The sequence below is a fragment of the Bufo bufo genome, chromosome 2 (assembly GCF_905171765.1).
Source record: "Bufo bufo chromosome 2, aBufBuf1.1, whole genome shotgun sequence".
Taxonomy (NCBI): Eukaryota; Metazoa; Chordata; class Amphibia; order Anura; family Bufonidae; genus Bufo; species Bufo bufo.
In genome coordinates this window covers 192,528,689-192,548,352 of record NC_053390.1, presented here as the reverse complement: position 1 = coordinate 192,548,352, position 19,664 = coordinate 192,528,689, and the positions used below count along the sequence as shown (strand labels likewise).

At 45.2% G+C, this 19,664-nt stretch overlaps 1 protein-coding gene across 1 annotated transcript in view; it reads right to left on the bottom strand.

Moving 5' to 3' along the window:
• Positions 1 to 19,664, bottom strand: part of ADAMTS19 (ADAM metallopeptidase with thrombospondin type 1 motif 19) — a 366,657-nt gene that overhangs the window by 18,640 nt on the left and 328,353 nt on the right. Inside the window, exons 18-21 of the mRNA XM_040415985.1 lie at positions 18,970 to 19,123; positions 16,347 to 16,482; positions 11,145 to 11,349; positions 10,463 to 10,615 (exon numbers count right to left, since the gene is read on the bottom strand). Of these exons, the coding sequence (XP_040271919.1) occupies positions 10,463 to 10,615; positions 11,145 to 11,349; positions 16,347 to 16,482; positions 18,970 to 19,123 (648 nt within the window). The remainder of the gene's footprint in view (positions 1 to 10,462; positions 10,616 to 11,144; positions 11,350 to 16,346; positions 16,483 to 18,969; positions 19,124 to 19,664) is intronic.

Genomic DNA, 19,664 nt, shown 5'->3' with positions numbered 1-19,664 from the left:
AACTCACCCAAGATCCACTGCAAACCCCCCCCCCCCCCCAAAAAAAAATTAATTAATTAACATGAAATAAACATGGAGATCCCAGTGCCAGCTGCCTTGCTGGTGGACGATTGGCATATACTTCTGCTGTGGCCCACAGCAGAAGTATATGCCAATCGTCCACCAGCAAGGCAGCTGGCACTGGGATCTCCATGTTATTGGTCAGTTAATACATCAGGGACCCCCTGGCATGGGGGCTGGGCATAGCTAAGTGCAAACTGGGTGATCCATAGGCAGGATCGGGTGGCTGCCCTCATCCACCAGCCCGTCCCTAATGCCAGTCAATACCCCCTTAGGAAATCTCTCATCAGATGTGAGAGCAGCAGCGATCGATCAGCCAGGATTAATGTGCACAGTGGGAGGCCTCCCTTAGGCAAGTGACAAACTGCCCCCCTCATTCTTAGGCAAGTGACAAACTCAGCTCTGCTACATCTACAATGAGCAACTACAACAAATGTAATGCCAAACTGCAGTTCCTCTATGTGGGTCCAGTGGAAGCTATCCAAGGCATCACAATCACATAGAGGAACTTCAGTTTGGCATTACATTTGTTGTAGTTGCTCATTGTAGATGTACTAGAGCTGGGTTTGTCACTTGCCTAAGATTGAGGAGGGGGGGCAGTTTGTCACTTGCCTAAGGCCAGGGTAAGGGGGGCCTCCCACCCAGGCTGTGCACATTAATCCTGGCTGATCGATCGCTTCTGGCCTGCTGCTGTGCTGCCTGCAGTCACATCTGATGAGAGTACTGACTGAGATTTGTTTCCTAAAGGAGGGGGTATTGACTGGTCTGGTCTGGGGCTGCTGGGCTTAAGTTATCACTATGTCACCGCCACCGGCGCTCCCACCAGGCGGGCCCCTGGACTCACTCAGGGACAGTCACAGACACTTAGACTGGTCTGGACCGGACCACCAGGACCCCGGTCCAGTCGGATGGTCCAGCCACGCTCACCTCAGTCAGTGAGTCACTCGCAGCCAGCAACGCTGCACACGGCTTCCTCTTCCATCCTCAACTGAAGCCGCTCCCCCTCCCTCCTCACTTAGCCTGCCCTGCACAGTGCGAGTCACGCAGGGCCTCGCCTCCGCTCCGCCCCCTGTGAATCTGATTTCACCGCTTCCCCTCCTGGTCCTTCCTGCCATGAAAAAAGTGCAGGAACGCCGTTCCCACGCGTTCCCCCTCGACTCGACCCCTGAGGTTAAGGTACTAGTAGAGATGAGCGGCCCCTTAATCCTGATTTAAAGTTAAAGTTACTGCAGGATATGGATTACAGTTTAGAAATGTCAAATGTACACTCCTGTGAGAGGCGGGGAGGGAGATCTATGGATGACACTGTTATAGGGAGGGAGATCTGTGGATGACACTGTTATAGGGAGGGAGATCTGTGGATGACACTGTTATGGAGGGGGAAATGGGGATGACACTGTCATGGGGTGGATCTGGGGATGACACATATAGCATAAGATGCTATATACGATATGTGGCATCCACAGATCCCCCCCATAGCACAGTCATCCACAGATCCCCCTCTCTATAAAAGTGTCATTCACAGACAGCAGGACTTTTCTTCCCTGTTGTGGTTTTAGGTATTGGGTAAAGTATCGCAGCATTTCTAAGCATACTTGCATAAATGTATCGTTGTTATAGCTGCCCCCCCTACTTTTGTCCTGGCGCCCAGTGTGCCCTTCCAAAATTTGAAAGCTAGAGACGCCACTGGGTAAAAGTAGGCAGTACAGGGAACAAAACTGTGGAATTAAGGGGCAATTGAATACACAGTGAAAAGTTGAAATAGGGCCACCAAGGTGATATTAATCACCACAATCCAATACTCAAAAAAATAATATGACAGATATACTTTAACCACGGACACATGGACAAGTGCATTTGGTCAGGGACGCTACATTTCCTTGACTGCACACAGGGTAAATGTTGTGGAGGCCGGTAGCCAGTCATACCCTGCGATGGCACAGGTGCTACTGACGCCAAGGATTGCGGGCCCTATGTCGATCAAGGTTTCTGCCAGCACGTACGTTAGTGGCTCCAACCCCCACTTCTCCTCCTCCTCCACTTCCACCTCCTAATTATCCGCGTGCAGCACCAGTCAGTCATCAGTGGGTAGCTGGAAGCAGTGTAGCACTGCAGTGGGGAAGCAGCAACAGGCCGTGCTGAAGCTGATATGCTTAGGGGACAAACAGCACATCACCGCAGAGCTGTGGCAGGGAATAAGAGACCAGACTGAGCTGTGGCTCTCACCACTTAACCTAGAACCAGGCATGGTTGTGTCTGATAATGGCAGTAACTTGGTGGCGGCTCTACTCAAACACTCGCTGCTCACAATTAAGGACGACGCTTTGCATGTGAAAGAGGTGGAAATGGGGGAAGACATTACACAGGGTGATAGCCAGACCACCCTCAGTTCGTCTTCTCAGTGCGAATTGGACGAGGAGGAGGAGCAGGAGATGGTTACCTCCGCTACAGAGGGTGGTACCCATGGAAGTTTAATTACATCTGTTCAGCGTGGGTGGGCAGGAGAGGAGGAAGAGGATGAGGAGATTGAGAGTTATCCTCCTGATGGTGACAGCGAACTCTTGCCTGTTGGTACTCTGGCACACATGGCTGACTTCATGTTAAGCTGCCTTTCCCCCGACCCGCACATTAATACGCATTTTAGACAACATGGATTACTGGTTGTTCACCCTTCTTAACCCCCGTTACAAAGAGAACTTCTCATCTCTCATTCCTCTGGTGGAGAGGACGAGCAAAACGATGCAATACCAGAAGATCCTTGTTGAAAAATTGCTCCAAAAACTTCCATCTGACAAGGCTGGAGGCAGAGTCCGTAGTTCCTTGGGCAACAGAGGAGGGGAGACAAGGGGAACGCATAACAGTTCCAACAGAGGCAGGGCAACACTCTCCAAAGCCTGATGCACGGCCTAGTGTTACAAGGAGGGAAACATTTTGGAAAATGGTGAATGGTGTCAGTGTCCTCAATGATCCCTCAGTGCCTTACAACTACTGGGTGTTCAAGCTGGACACGTGGCACGAACTGGCGCTCTACACCTTGGAGGTGCTGGCCTGCCCTGCCGCCAGTGTTTTGTCTGAGCGGATATTTAGTGCTGCTGGTGGCATTATAACAGATAAGCCTATCCTCCTGTGAACTGAAAATGCTGACAGGTTGACTCTTATAAAAATGAACAAGGCCTGGATTGACTATGACTTCTCAACTCCACCAGAGGAAAGCTGATGAACATAAAGGCACTTTAAATGTGTTGCTTATAATGTACTGAATACACTGTATTCCCATGCACCCCTTCCACCACTAACAAGGATATATGGTTGAATCTTCCTTCTCAATCCTCCTCCTCCTCTTACATCATATCAACATGCTTTTTCGTCGCATATAATGCCCTCGCATATATGCCCTTCGCATATAATGTTTTACAGGGTGAGCTCAGCTGCAGGCCCTCGTATATAATTTTTTAGAGGGTCAGATCACCAGCAGGCCCTTACATATAATGTTTTAGAGGGTCAGCTCGCCAGCAGGCCCTCGCATATAATGTTTTACAGGGTCAGCTCACCAGCAGGCCCTCGCATATAACTTTTTAGAGGGTCAGCTCACCAGCAGGCCCTCGTATATAATGTTTTACAGGGTCAGCTCACCAGCAGGCCCTCGCATAGAATTTTTTTAGAAGGTCAGCTCACCAGCAGGGCCTCACCTACAATGTTTAACAGGGTCAGCTCACCAGCAGGCTGTCACTACCAGAGCTTTGAGACGTTCTCACAGCTCTGTTTCTCCACCCCTGTGATGATGTCACTACTAGAGCTTGGAGGAGTTCTCACTGCTCTGTTTCTCCGCCCCTGTGATGAGCTCTTTACTTTCTGTTTCCTTCCTCCCAGCTGTTCCTCCTGCGTTTGATTTCCCTGCCTTTAAATCACCCCTCCTCCTTTTGTAGGCTGTGGATAATATTTCTCATTTGAGTTGTAGCTCTTGCTTGAGTATCTTCCCTTGTATGCTATCCTTTCACTGGACCTGTGTTCTGCTGCAGCAAGTACTCCGGATATTGCCAGCCTGTCTTTGGATCCGTCTTCACTGCGGCTGCAGCTCCTTCAGCTAAATGTGCAGACATTGTAGTGTATCTGTGTGTTTTCTGACTGGATCCGAGGCGACCACGGTTCCCTCCATATACTGAGCAGGGCACCGGTGGCCGTGCCCCTTCCACTATTGTAGGGGTTACAGTGGTCATCAGTCTTAGGTACGCGGGCATGCCTCGTTCCACCATTTGGATCCGGGCATGGGCTTAGCAGCATAGGGAGAGCTTTGAGGGTCTGACAGGGGTCACCCTTTATCCTCCCTAGTTTGGGTTCGGTCAGTAGCTCTATTTTCTGTGCATGCTCTTGTTGCTCACATACAGCCGTGACATTATAATCCACCAAAACCGTCTTTTTTGACATGGATCCGCTTTCTGGCCTGGTTGACCGCATGCAGGGTCTTTCTTTGGAGGTAGCGGATCTCCGTCAATCTATGACTCAGCTTCAAGCATTGGGCTCTGCTCCGGCCCATGGAGTGTGTTGCGAGCCAAAGGTCTCACTTCCGGAAACGTTCTCCGGGGGCTGCCATCAGGGGATCCCTCCCTTCGATCCGTGGAAGGATTTTTTGTGGCCCTGGGGCAGATATATGATGACCCGGATCGTGTTGCTCTGGCCGAATCTAACTTACGTGTTTTATGCCAGAACAAACTGTCTGCGGAGCTTTATTGTTCTGAATTTTGGAGATGGGCAGCTGATTCGGGTTGGAATGATGCTGCACTCCGGAGTCAGTTCTGTCATGGTCTCTCAGAGAGATTGAAAGATGCATTTGCTTTCCATGAGAGACCAACGTCCTTAGAGTCTGCCATGTCATTGGCGGTACGCCTTGACAGGCGTCTAAGAGAAAGAAACGAGACCTCTCTGTCCAGCCATTGTCAGTCTAGGGGCAGTGGTGCGGACTCATTCAGTGTGCAGGGGCCTCATCCTGTCTCAGTCCCCTCTGAGGAGGAGCCCATGCAGCTAGGTCGACTTGCCCCTGATAAAATAGGATTTAGTCCTCAGAGTATGGTGTGTTTTTGTTGTGGGGGCATAGGTCATTTGGCAAATGTTGTCCGTCTAGGAGATTCTTGAACTGTACTAAGAGCGATAATAAGAGAAAAACCTCAAAAGGTAAATCATCAAACTCTGCTTCATCTGCTACTTTGGGCAAAGTTGATGTAGGAATTGATGCTTTTCCTCTGACCTGCAGTTCCCGTTTTCTCCTGTCTGCCAGGGTGGCGCTAGAGAGCAAAGTCATTTCTTGTGAGATTTTTGTTGATAGTGGAGCGGCCGTCAATCTTATTGACACTCAATTTGTAGCCATGCATGGTTTTCAGGTTTGCACATTAGAAAAGGATATACCTGTTTTTGCTATTGACTCTGCTCCACTCTCACAGAGATCTCTGAAGGGCATTGTTCACAATATCCGGTTAGCTGTAGGTGACACTCATGTGGAGGATATATCTTGTTTTGTCCTTAACGGATTGCCTTCTCCTCTAGTTTTGGGGTTACCCTGGCTCACTAGACATAACCCCACTATTGATTGGCAAGGAAGGTAAATAAATGAGTGGAGTGACTTTTGTAGAGAGAATTGTCTCACAGCGACTTTTGCAGAGGTGTCTACTAAAACTGTGCCATCATTTCTCTCTGATTTCTCGGACGTGTTTTCCGAGAGCGGTGTTCAGGAGCTACCTCCTCACCGGGAGTTTGACTGTCCCATTAACCTCATTTCCGGCGCCAAGCTGCCAAAAGCTCGCCTCTACAATCTCTCACAACCGGAAAGAATCGCAATGCAAACCTATATCTCCGAGAGTCTCGATAAGGGGCATATTCGTCCCTCAAAATCACCTGTTGCCGCTGGGTTTTTTTTTGTTAAAAAAAAAGATGGCTCTCTGAGACCTTGCCTAGATTTTAGGGAGCTGAACCGTATCACGATTCGCGATCCCTATCCCCTTCCTCTGATCCCGGACCTCTTCAACCAAATTGTTGGGGCCAAGGTTTTTTCCAAATTGCATTTGAGAGGCGCGTACAACCTGGTCAGGGTCAGAGAGGGGGATGAATGGAAAACGGCCTTTAATACCCCTAACGGGCATTTCGAGAATCTCGTTATGCCTTTCGGCCTGATGAATGCTCCGGCCGTCTTTCAGCATTTTGTTAACAGTATTTTCTACCATTTAATGGGGAAATTTGTATTGGTGTATCTTGATGATATTTAGATTTTTTCCCCTGATGTTCAGACCCATCAGGATCATCTTTTTCAGGTTCTGCAGATTCTGCGGGAAAATAAATTGTACGCCAAGCTGGAGAAATGTTTTTTTATGGTATCGGAGATTCAAATTCTGGGTTTTCTCCTCTCTGCTTCTGGTTTTCGCATGGATCCGAAGAAGGTCCGTGCTGTACTTGAGTGGGAGCTTCCTGAGAATCAGAAGGCATTGATGCGCTTTCTGGGTTTTGCGAACTATAACAGAAAGTTCATTTTGAATTATTCCTCTGTTGTCAAACCCCTCACTGACATGACAAAAAAGGGGGCGGATTTTTCCTCTTGGTCGGAGGAGGCGCTTGCCGCTTTTTCTAAGATTAAAGAGAGTTTTGCATCTGCTCCCGTCTTGGTGCATCCCGATATTTCCTTACCTTTTATTGTTGAGGTGGATGCTTCCGAGGTGGGTGTGGGTGCGGTTTTGTCCCAGGGCCCTTCTCCTGCCAAATGGCGACCCTGTGCCTTTTTCTCTAAAAAAACTCTCCCCGGCAGAGAAAAACTATGATGTGGGAGATAGGGAGTTGTTGGCCATCAAGTTGGCTTTCGAGGAATGGCGCCATTGGTTGGAGGGGGCCAGGCACCCTATCACCGTTTTTACCGACCATAAGAATCTGGCATACTTGGAGTCGGACAGGCGTATGAATCCGAGACAGGCCAGATGGTCTCTGTTCTTCTCCAGATTCAATTTTGTCATTACATTCCGCCCTGGGATCAAAAATGTGAAGGCTGATGCTCTCTCTCGCTGTTTTCCGGGAGGAGGAAACTCCGAGGACCCGGGTCCCATTTTGGCGGAGGGGGTAGTTGTTTCTGCTCTATATTCTGATTTGGAGGCCGAGGTCCAGGCTGCCCAGACTGAGGCACCTGCCCGTTGTCCTTCTGGGAAGTTGTTTGTGCCTCCTGAGCTACGTCACAAACTCTTCAAGGAGCATCATGATACTGTTCTTGCTGGTCACCCCGGGAGTAGAGCCACGGTAGATCTCATTGCTCTGAGATTTTGGTGGCCGGCTCTTCGTAAGTCGGTGGAGGGTTTTGTGGCTGCTTGTGAGACGTGCACTCGCGCTAAGGTCCCTCGTTCACGGCCTTCAGGTTCCCTTCTCCCGTTACCCATACCTTCCCGTCCTTGGACACACCTGTCCATGGACTTTATCACGGATCTTCCTCGTTCCTCAGGGAAGTCGGTGATCCTGGTGGTGGTGGACCGTTTTAGCAAGATGGCTCATTTCGTACCTTTCCCTGGTTTACCCAATGCTAAAACGTTGACGCAAGCTTTTGTCGACCATATTGTTAAATTGCATGGCATTCCCTCTGATATTGTTTACGATAGAGGCACGCAGTTTGTGTCCAGATTCTGGAAGGCTTTCTGTTCTCACCTGGGGGTTCGGCTGTCCTTCTCTTCTGCTTTTCACCCGCAGTCGAATGGTCAGACTGAGCGCCTCAATCAGAATCTGGAGACATATTTGCGCTGTTTTGTGGCAGAGAACCAGGAGGATTGGTGTTCATTTCTCCCTCTTGCTGAGTTTGCTCTGAACAACCGTCGTCAGGAATCTTCTGATAAGTCACCATTCTTTGGTGCATACGGGTTCCATCCGCAGTTTGGAACATTCTCGGGAGGGGCTCTTTCTGGTTTACCTGAGGAGAAGAGATTTTCCTCGTCTTTGTCTACCATTTGGCAAAAGATTCAGAGTAATCTTAGAAAGATGAGTGAGAAGTATAAGCGTGTGGCTGATAAGAGACGTGTACCTGGTCCGGACCTGAATGTGGGTGATCTGGTGTGGTTGTCTACAAGAAATATTAAACTGAAGGTTCCCTCCTGGAAATTGGGTCCCAAGTTTATTGGGCCTTATAAAATCTTGTCAGTCATCAATCCTGTTGCCTTCCGTCTTGATCTTCCCCGGGTTTGGAAGATACATAATGTATTTCACAGATCTCTCTTAAAACCATATGTCCAGCCCACGGTACCCTCCTCTTTGCCTCCTCCTCCGATTTTGGTCGATGGCAATCTGGAGTTTGAGGTTTCCAGAATTGTGGACTCTCGCATTGTCCGCGGTTCTCTTCAGTACCTCGTTCATTGGAAGGGTTATGGTCCTGAGGAGAGGATGTGGGTTCCGGTGTCGGACATTAAAGCCACTCGCCTCATCAGGGCATTTCATAGGGCTCATCCTGAGAAGGTGGGTCCTGGGTGTCCGGAGTCCACCCGTAGAGGGGGGGGGGGGGGGGTACTGTCACTACCAGAGCTTTGAGACATTCTCACAGCTCTGTTTCTCCACCCCTGTGATGATGTCACTACTAGAGCTTGGAGGAGTTCTCACTGCTCTGTTTCTCCGCCCCTGTGATGAGCTCTTTACTTTCTGTTTCCTTCCTCCCAGCTGTTCCTCCTGCGTTTGATTTCCCTGCCTTTAAATCACCCCTCCTCCTTTTGTAGGCTGTGGATTATATTTCTCATTTGAGTTGTAGCTCTTGCTTGAGTATCTTCCCTTGTATGCTATCCTTTCACTGGACCTGTGTTCTGCTGCAGCAAGTACTCCGGATATTGCCAGCCTGTCTTTGGATCCGTCTTCACTGCGGCTGCAGCTCCTTCAGCTAAGTGTGCAGACATTGTAGTGTATCTGTGTGTTTTCTGACTGGATCCGAGGCGACCACGGTTCCCTCCATATACTGAGCAGGGCACCGGTGGCCGTGCCCCTTCCACTATTGTAGGGGTTACAGTGGTCATCAGTCTTAGGTACGCGGGCATGCCTTGTTCCACCATTTGGATCCGGGCATGGGCTTAGCAGCATAGGGAGAGCTTTGAGGGTCTGACAGGGGTCACCCTTTATCCTCCATAGTTTGGGTTCGGTCAGTAGCTCTATTTTCTGTGCATGCTCTTGTTGCTCACATACAGCCGTGACACAGGTCTTGGCATATAATTTATTAGAGGGTTAGCTCACCAGCAGGCCCGCACCTAAAAACTTTTACAGGGTCGGCTCACCTGCAGGCCTGCACCTAAAATCTTTTACAGGGTCAGCTCACCTGTAGGCCCTCACGTAATTATACCTAGTAGGTAATTTGCGCGCATGATGCCTTGCTTGGATGTCGTAGCCGTTTCTCAGGCTCCCTCTCCGAAATCGAATCCTGATTCCCCGTTACTCATAGTCACCATGGTTTGCGCTATCTAAAGTTGATAGGCTAGACATCCTAATGTCACCAAAGCGGCAGCAGGCCCTCACCTATAATGTTTTAGATGGTCACATCAGCAGGCCCTTGCTCCAAATGTTTTTGAGGGTCACCAGCAGGCCATCAATCATAATTTTTCAAGGCTGTGTATGATGCCCTCCTTTATGTGTAACAAAGTGGAGTGCCGGTTCCTTGTAATTTTTGGCAGCCCTTTCACTTAGTGCATAGGCTTTATCAGTGTAGGAGTCCCACTACATGAACAATTGTACCACAATGTGAATGAGGCCCTTCTTTATGTGATATACAGGTTGTTTTGGAGTGCCTCTTCCTTTTTGGCAGCAGTTTTTGTGCGTATTATTGTCAGTCTGTAAAAGTGGCATACTACTCGGACAACATCATTCCCAGCAGCGACCTGGGAGTCCAAGATGCATCCAGACATCCTCTGCATGCTGTTCCCGAACCATTTCGGTGGTGTTTCCATCAATTTCTGACCTTTTACTATGAACCAGGCATCCTCCTCTCTTCAGAGCAGGGGGTGCCTGGTTTAATCTTCAGGTTCTCCCATTGACTTCCATTACACTCGGGTGCACCCGAGCATCCCGATGTGTTCGGCCAGAGCACCCAAGCATTTTGGTGCGCGATCAACACTACTGCTCATCTTACGAAAGGACAATTCTAATATTGTATTCTCAATAGGCTCTAATGTAAAAATGCAGTAAAAAGCACTCAACTTCTAATGGAATGGTGGATAAAAGATGTCCATCATTGTGACTGGAAAGAGTGCAGCATGTAGTGTTATTTTTCCTGTCAAAAGTCTGTTACTGAGTCTCCAAACATGTCCTACCATGCAGATGTGAACACAGCTTTATATTGATCTAGAGACTTATGTCTGTTTTCACTTTTGCTATGCTACTACCAAACACTTAAGTAAATAATAATGAAATCAGAACTCACTTTAGACCAGTCTCCTGTTCTCCATATGTAGCACTTAGAGTAATCTTCACAGTCTTCCATTTCTCGTGGTCTGGTAGACATTTGGCATTTCTTACGAGGGTTGGTACACCTTACAGTCCGATGTCGTACACCTTTACCACATTTTAAGGAGCACTGAAAAAGATTAATTATTTAAGTTTCATCCCTAACATGTTTTAGATATATTTACAGATGTAATAAGAAGTTGTATTGTTTTTTAATAGGTCACTGGAGAGTGCCAATGCCTATAGAACTGATTTTACACTAAAGTGTAAAGAAAGGCCTACCATTCTATATACACCTAGAATGCATCTAAAAAACATCCCTTAGTCACTAAGGTACCTTTCTACACATATCATATGGAACATTTATACTTAATCCCTGGATCCATATATATGTACGATTCATTTGTCCTATTTCTAGGGATGGCTTGTGGGTAGATCTGCCATGTAAGCATGGTGGAAAACTGAGATTCATAAAACAATTTTAGAATGAGGGCATTTAAAAAAAAAGATTCAAGAAAGTTCAATTGTCTACAATTCATCTAAACCACACTATATATGAATATAGTGATAAAAATATGAATAGTAATAGAAATAAAACAAAATATAGTAGCAATGATTCTGATCCACCATATTGATCTTCTTCATGTGTATTACTACACCTCAGACCATACTCCGGCCTCCCACACTGTCATACAGTCCTGGCCCTCACAGCGCTGGCTTGAAGCAGGCCTGTATCCAGGACAGTCTTTTTCACGAACTGTGATCAGTGTTCCATTTGTGAGTTGCTGTGTACATGCAGTCTGCCGGGTCTGTGTTCCTTTACCGCATGTCTTGGAACATGGACTCCATTCCGTCATCATCCACCTAAAAAAGAAATCATGTCAAAAGTGAAGAATCGTATTGCAGTAGCTTTATACATATTTATATTACATACTGCATAAATGTTGAAATAGTTTAAAGGGGTTGGCCACTTTCTGATTACTGTTGACCAATGCGTTTGTGAGATGATTGTATGGCACTTACTGATATAGTCTTTATTGAAATTCTGCACCATTTTCTGTATTTCATAAGGTATTCTCCCTTGTTTGCCAAGTCTTTTGTGCTGTCCACACAGAGGTCCTGTCCATAAAATGGCGGCTGATGGAGGGTCATGTGACCAGGCAAACTACCTCCATGTGATGTCTCCTCTGTTCAGATACACTGTACCTGCCATCTGTACCAGTACTTTTGAGAGTTTAGTGTAGGTGCAGTGTATTTGAATGTAAGGGACATCACATGGAGGTGATTTGCCTGGTCACATGACCCTCCATCAGCCACCATCTTATGGACATGACCTCTATGTGGACAGTACAGAAGATTTGCATAACAAGTGGGAAAATAGCACAGAATATCACTAAAATCTATATTAGCAATTGCCATATACTCATGTTACATACACATTGGGCACAAGTAGCCAGAAAGTGTCCAACCCCTTTAAGGAATGGCACAGTTGTGTCACAATTACAATGCAGCCCTGATGCGGTCTAACACTGTGTGGATGTATGAGCCACAGTGGGTTCTGATTAAACTAATTAGGACCACAGTGTTTGGTCGGTCTGCATTGGTAATGGCCGCACGGTCATACCCTTATAGGTTTACTCAATACTAGTTAACCACTATTACCAGGGGTGTAGCTAAAGGCTCATGGGCCCTAGTGCAAGAGTTCAGCTTGGGCCCCCCTTTCCTCAGTGCTTTGTGGCCAGCGTCAGGGACACACATAGTCTTCCTGCTGCCTGAGGCAAAAATTGAAATGGCACGCCCCCCATGCCAAATTCTTGACCTAACCCCTTCCCTCCAGCCAGAGGTGTAACTTGACCAGCATGCACTTTCTATAATGCTGGTGTCTTCTTATGCAGCAAAAGGGTCTTTGGTCCCCCTCAGGCTCCTGGGCCCGGTAGCGACTGCTACCTCTGCACCCCCTATAGCTACGCACCTGACTATTACCATCGACACAAATAATCCTAATTCTGCTTTTTTTTATTGGCGTATTATTACTATTAATGGAGGAGGTTCATTTAATTCAGTTGAAAGGAAAAGTAGATGAGTTGCTCATAGCAATCAATTAGTCTACAGCTTAAATTGAAAAAGGGATTCAAAATAATGTAAGTTGCATGTGGATAGGTTACCATGGCTGACTGTTCTACTTCTTCATTCCACATGTTGTGATAAATCTCCTCAATTAAACTCAATGGAATTTTCCAAAACTTTTTAAATTTGGAAGTTAGCAGGAGGCTGTATACAATGTTGCAGCTCCAGGTTTTGCTGATCCTGCAGAGGTCATATGCCATTCATTTGTTGTTTATGTGTCCACTGTCATCAATCACTGCGGGACATTTAATTTAACTCTGCCCAGTTTTTAAAAATCTTGGAAAAACCCTTTACATTTTTAGCAGAGAATAAAAGTTAATTTTGTTCGAAATTTTAAAGATTTTCTTGACACTGACAGGCTTTTAGTGCAATACTCAATATGTAAAGTGTACCTATGTTTTCAAAAAATGACTGTGCTTCTTTGTACAATCATAACTGTGAAGGAACTGGTGTTTTTGGGCTTCCCTAAAGTCTCTTTCAGCAATATTACTCCCTGTTTCAGCAGCACAGCTAGATGCATTTCACTCAGAAGCAGTGGGTGTCTCCCTTCTGTTAAATCTGCCAGAGCTGTTTATGCAGGGATTTCACATCCATTATTTCCCACTATATTTGTTTTCTTATAGGAAGTTCAGACAGCTGCTCAGGACACAGAGATCAGACTTACAGACACATATGAGCTTCTCTGCTCTTCAGAAAAAGAGTAGAAGCAGTGCTTCTATCTGGGTCAGGATCTTAGCTACCTTTGACATGCCCCAATTTCCTGTGAACCATCTTTTCCTGCGAGTCTCTGTTTCTAGTGACAGATGTTGCCGGACAACAGGCAGTGGACTGCAAATTTGGTGGAAGCGAGACCCTATGACTTTGCGCCTTTTTTGAGGTGGATACAGGCATATTTTTTAAAAAATGAAGTGATTTAGAAATTTGCTAGTTACACCATTCTCTATTAAATGAAATGAAATTGTGTGAAAGTACAGTGACTCTTAAAGGTCTTCTCTTCTGGGGCCCCTGGCAGCAAAGATTGGGAGTCTGAAGATACACATATATTGAGAACATTTAAAGATCCTTTATGGAAATTGTATCCTTTTGCTATGTCATTTATCCTTTAAAGAGCACTCTTGGCTTAAACATGTAGTCTCGTTTGACATACTAACCTAAAGTTTACTTGTGCCAAACTGAGCTAAGTTATATCCTGAGAACATCCGTCATGTCTATCTGGAGCAGTATTCTGCAGTAACACATCTGGAGGGAGGTGCCTGCTCTTTATACAATGGAGGCCATACAGACACCTGCTTCCCACACCAAACGCTCCTAAATTCTGATCCCTGTGGCTATTTATCCTGCCTTGATTGGAGCAGCTGCATAACACATTGAGGTTGCAGCAAATTCTGAATAATATTCCCAAATCCCTGTTCAGTTTTCACATAATCTCAAACTGTCATATAGCTGTTTAGCTGGAAATTGTTTCCTAATAAAAATAATTAGAGATGAGCGAAGATTTGAATAATTTGATTCAGCAGCTTCGCCGAAGTACATGCACAGTTTCTTTGACATTTTCAAGATATCTTGCAGTTGGGTGGAAGACTTCAGGAACCGTGCGACAACCAGATTGAAGACATGCGCCATGCAGGGCACATGGATCAGCCCTCCCGACGCAGCACAGACAGAATGTTCTTCCCGTTATCGGTGACCATGGTTCCTATCTCCAGTTGGCGAGGAGACAGCCAGGTTCAATTTCTTGGTTGATGAGGTAGAGCAGTTCTTGCCCAGTGTGACTTTGCAGAACCACGTGACAACACCGTGCTTTGCATAGGTAGTATGCTGGGGGACCACTGTGAACTGTGTCTACAGTGGAAGCTGAGGAAAAGGCACCTGGCTACCCTGATGTCCCTAGATGTCCACCGGTGACTTGGTGAAAAATTCCCACACTGCTGAGAATGGCATTTTCTCTCCACCACTGCGTGATGCCTGCTTGCCACTGCTTTTATAAACCCATGCAATGCTAGTGTGTTCCTCACAGGTAGTCTCGCGAGTAGCAGAGGTTGTACCCCTCCTGCATTTAGCTAAAGATCTCCTAATGCTTCCACCCTGCTGTCTCATGGGCACCCTGCTGTCTCGTGAGCACGCTGCCACCCTCACCCCCTGATGATGATGCCCCCTCTTCAACCGGCTCCCAGGTGGAATCGGCTACATCATCATCTACAAATGTTTAGTTGTCACTTGTGTCACCCTCATCAGTCTCATATGCACGTCCCTGACCGTTTGCAACATGTGCTTCCACCCGACTGTCATTGTCGGTAGTTGCAAGCCTAAAGAAGTCCGCAGCAGACCTCTGCTGATTGTCCTCACAAAGCTCATTGTTGCTGAAAAGCAGAGAATAGCCGGCGGCTACCATTACTTGGCTTACAGATGGAGCAGCAAAAGTAAGAGGCGGGTTCAGGACAGCCATGACAACTAAGCGTGGTGTCACCACTGATTCCTGGCTGCGTGTATCTTTTGTCACTTGAGATGATGTTGAAGAATGAGTCAACCATTCCAGTACAGCTGAATTGTTGGTCAAAACATGATTGCTGGATGACAGTGACAGCTCTGGCCTGTTGCCAGGCCAGCCTGTGGCTGCTCCCCCCCCATTCTTCTGCTGCTACTTGTGCCGGCTACAACCATATTTTTGCCACTGTCCGTTCCTTTAAAGGGCCCAGGCAACTGTCTGTTGGCCATAGTGTATAACAACTGTATCGCTAACAGATCAGATTGGCTATGATAAATTTTGCTCCACTACACAGTTATGTACACGGCAATAAATTACACCTGCCCGTAATAGAAACTTAACATAATGCCACAGCTAACAGAAGGGACTAGCTATGGCAAATTTTGCTCTACTGCACAGTTATGTAAATTACACCTGCCGATTTTATGAACTAACATAACTCTACAGTTAACAGAACGGATTAGCTATGATACATTTCATTCCCCTGCAGCTATGTACAGGGTGAAAAATTACACGCTAGTAATACGGATGCAATGTAATTTTGAAAAAATGAAGAAAAGGTCCAGCTTCTCCAAAAAGTAACCAATGTCATGAAAAAGGACCTAACCAGAGAGGTCCGAAACGCGTAGACCTTGTTGTTTGGATCATGGGTTTTATCTGCACCATGTAATATCTAATAAAGATTGTCACTTTTTGGAGAAGCTGGACCTTTTCTTCATTTTTTCATTTTACTGCTGTGGAGCTGCCGTTTCCAGTTCCAGTCCGTGCTTTCCTAAGTGGCGTCCTTTCAGGTGAGCGCAGCCGTTACTGCTTCTGTTTTTGGATGCAATGTAATTCTACAGCTAACAGAAGGGATTAGCTATGATAAATTTCGCTCCACTGAACAGTTATGTAGAGGGCGATAAACTATACCTACCCATTATATGGACAACGCTACAGGTAACAGAACGGATTAGCTATGATAAATTTTGCTCTACTGCAGTTATGTACAGGGTGATAAATTACACCTGCCTGTTATACGGTCTTAATGTAACGCACAGTGAACACCACAGACAGAAAATGAAAAAGAATGCCAAAATGGCAATTTCTTCTTCATCCTACATAAAAAAAAGTGATAAAAAATGATAAAAATTGTTCCAATTTAAATGTCAATTTGTCCTGCAAACCCCACCCACTACCTTAATATAGTGGCATGAGTGAGCTGAAGCTAGCAAAAAATGTGTGAGACGAGAGAAAAGAATATATGTACCTTGTTTGACAAGGTTGTTCATTGCATTTTCTTATTTGAGGTTCTGGCTTCATCAGGTCTTTACAGCTTGCATTGTCCACAATAGTAATATTTTTATTCGTGATTTTCGTACAGGACACTGTTGTCCTTCTTTCACCTAGTGCATAAAACAAAGACATTATTATCTGGCCATTAATACTTACTTCCATAATAAGAACGCTGTCATTATTAAATGTCACGTAAGGCTGAGTTCACACCAACATTTTCAGTTTCCATAGTTCTGCTACATTAGAGGAGCAGAACAATGAAAATAACAGGATTAGACACATAACTAAACCAAAAGACACCATTTTAATGGGGCGCATAAGGATTTATTTCAGTGTGCTGCTTTTTGCCAGAAAAAATCCCTGCATGCAGGACTTTTGTGCGTTATTTTTGATGGAATCTGCTAAAGAGGCACCAAACGGAGCCTCCGACACAGATTTGAACAAGCCCTTATAAATACTGTTATTGTCCATGGGAGATAATAATAAGAAAATTGGGAAAATGCTGTATAAAACAGCACGACACACAATAATATAAGGAAGATATATGCAGCAGCTATTCATTCTTAAATGTATAATAAACCTATAAAAATGAATAAATATTTCTTATGCAGCAGTTCACTTATTGCAAATTGTGCCTTGACTACTATGTCAATGTGTCCTACTATGCGGGGGTTGTTTTATGGCATTGAAAACGTTAATTGCTGTCCTGTTTAGGCCTCCAGTTTTCCAGCACCATGCTTTTTCAGAAAGATTTTTAGGTATGCCTCATAACACTCTCATCATAAGTACAGAGGACTTATAATTATGAGTCTGCTATATTCTGGCTTCACTGCTATTAAAGGGAATGAATTATCAGAAAATGACATATTGTTTGAGTCACATTTTTATGTTCAACAGGTGATTTTGTGTGGTCTATCTAGAAGTGATATCAGTCATTGTAATTCTGCCTGTGAGGATAATGAGATGGCTACTGAAAAGTTATTCATGGACCTAATGAACAGTGTTAACACTGCAGGATTGTATACATTTTTAATATATATATATATATATATATATATATATATATATATATATATATAGATAGTAACATGGAAAATAAAAATAACCTCACCAAAAATTGCAAACATTTTCATTTTCTGATTACATATTCCCTTTAGCCAATAGTTGACATGACTAGACATGACTAAACTCCAGCCACTGTGCATACCTGTGCAGCTGTCTTCTACCTACATCTTGAAGAGACAGGACTATGTCAGCTGGTTAGTGCTCAGCCTGTGGCGGATCACCTCTGACATTTCAGTTTGCTTCCACCTGCCAAACCTTGCCTAAGCAACAGTATTCTCTGGATCCTGTCAATTTCTGAGGGTGTTGTCGTTACATCTAACTTAAAGTTATTAGTAAACCCAATCTAGAACCTTCAACTTCTTCTGGTAAAGTGTCCTTCTAATCTCCAATGGGCTTTATCCTGATACATTTGTTGCCATCAGTAAGCAATGATTTCTTCTAGAAAGTATCTCTACATTTCTACCTAAACTAAACATAAGGACTCTTTAAAACTGAAATATAAATTTGCTCTTAAATCGCAGAATGTTTTCTAAACCCCACATCCAATAATTCATTTATTAAACCCTGCTTTAAGCCTCACTCACACAGGCAGTGTTTGGTCAGTGATTTCCATCAGTGATTGTAAGCCAAAACCAGGATTGGAGCCTCCACAGACATAAGGTATAATGGAAAGATCTGCTCCTGTTCTGTGTTTAGAGCCGCACCTGGTTTGGGCTCAAAATTACTGATGGAAATCACTGACCGAACACTGATGTGTGAATGAGGCATTAGGGAGACTCCCTTCATGGAGATACTTTAAATAGATTGTCTCTTGGCTCCACATGGAGTTAGTTGTAGGTCAAGTCTAAGGCTGAAGCCGAGATCAGTGGTTGTAGGGGAGTCAATGTCAGCACTGCTATGGTGACCCTGCTTCCTTTTTTATTGCTAAAACCTTGGTGTACTGCAATTTGTCCAATCTCTCCTTCTCGAGTTGCCATCATGTGTTGGCAGGTGCATGTCTTGGCAGCCATCAAGGAGCTTTCCTTGAGAAGCTAAGTCCAATGAGAGGAAGTGAGGCAGCTGGAAGAAATGCCGAGAGATAAAAAAGGAGCACATGCCCTGATCTGTGCATCATCTGGGAGACCCTGGAATTGGGGGTTGGGGGATTCTAGTAATTAAACAACTGGTGGTCAAAGAGAGAATGGGACACAGCTGAATGGGAGACTACCACCTCACAGCTTACCAAGCACAGTGCCATACACTGTATAGCGACGTGTTTGATATTGCAGCCCAGGCCCATTCAGTTGAGCAGATAGACCTGCACATAGGCCATCTGACTGATGAACAAGACATTACTGGCCTGATTGTTGGGGGTACCGGGAGTCAGACCCCCACAATCAGATATTGATGACCTACCCTGAGGATAGGTCATTAATATTGAACTCCCATAAAACTCCTTTAACTTTACTCAAAGTGCAGTATGTTTTTTCTATTTGAATCTTATGAATTTTGTGTATGACCCTTCATACATCCTTAGTGCAGATGTTATTTACCTCCACCACAAACAGCATCACAATCTTCCCAGCCTGAGTGCGTCCACATATACAAAGGTTCATTCACTTTTGCACTCTGGTTCTCCGGAATTGGGTCCAGTGGCACTGTATATTCATAATGGAGACCATAATTCTGGTCATGAAATAGTAGCACCTGCAAAATACACAGGATCAAGTCAATACAAAAATGAAAATGTAGATCACTAAAGGAAATGGAACATTGGCATGTGCTGCAAGTATAGTGTCCTGATGTGTGGAAAATATGCTGGCAACTGCAGATGTCATTTTTTCTTCTTTCAGGAAGACTTTGAGACTGCTGCGTGTATCTGAAGGCTTTTTATTGGGAAGTGGATATTTTTATTAACTTAGTGTAATTTGGCTCATAAAATCTCTGTCATTTCTAGGAAAACAGTCGTTACTTTTGCACATATTTGTAGATGAACATTAAAGACGAGTGGAACCATCCTCAAACACAGGCCATTAAGGATAAGCTGTCACTATGACTGTCAGCAGGAGTTTTTCATATGTGCTACATATTTTGAAGTCTAAACTAAACTTGGAAAAGTCCTCCTTTGCAGCGAGTGATGTGTGTGAAATGCTTTTAATTTTTCGCCTCAGTCTGCTTTCCTGGACGCAATTCATTTTAAGCTTCACTGTCTAGAAAATATTATTGTCGACATGATACGTATGATGAA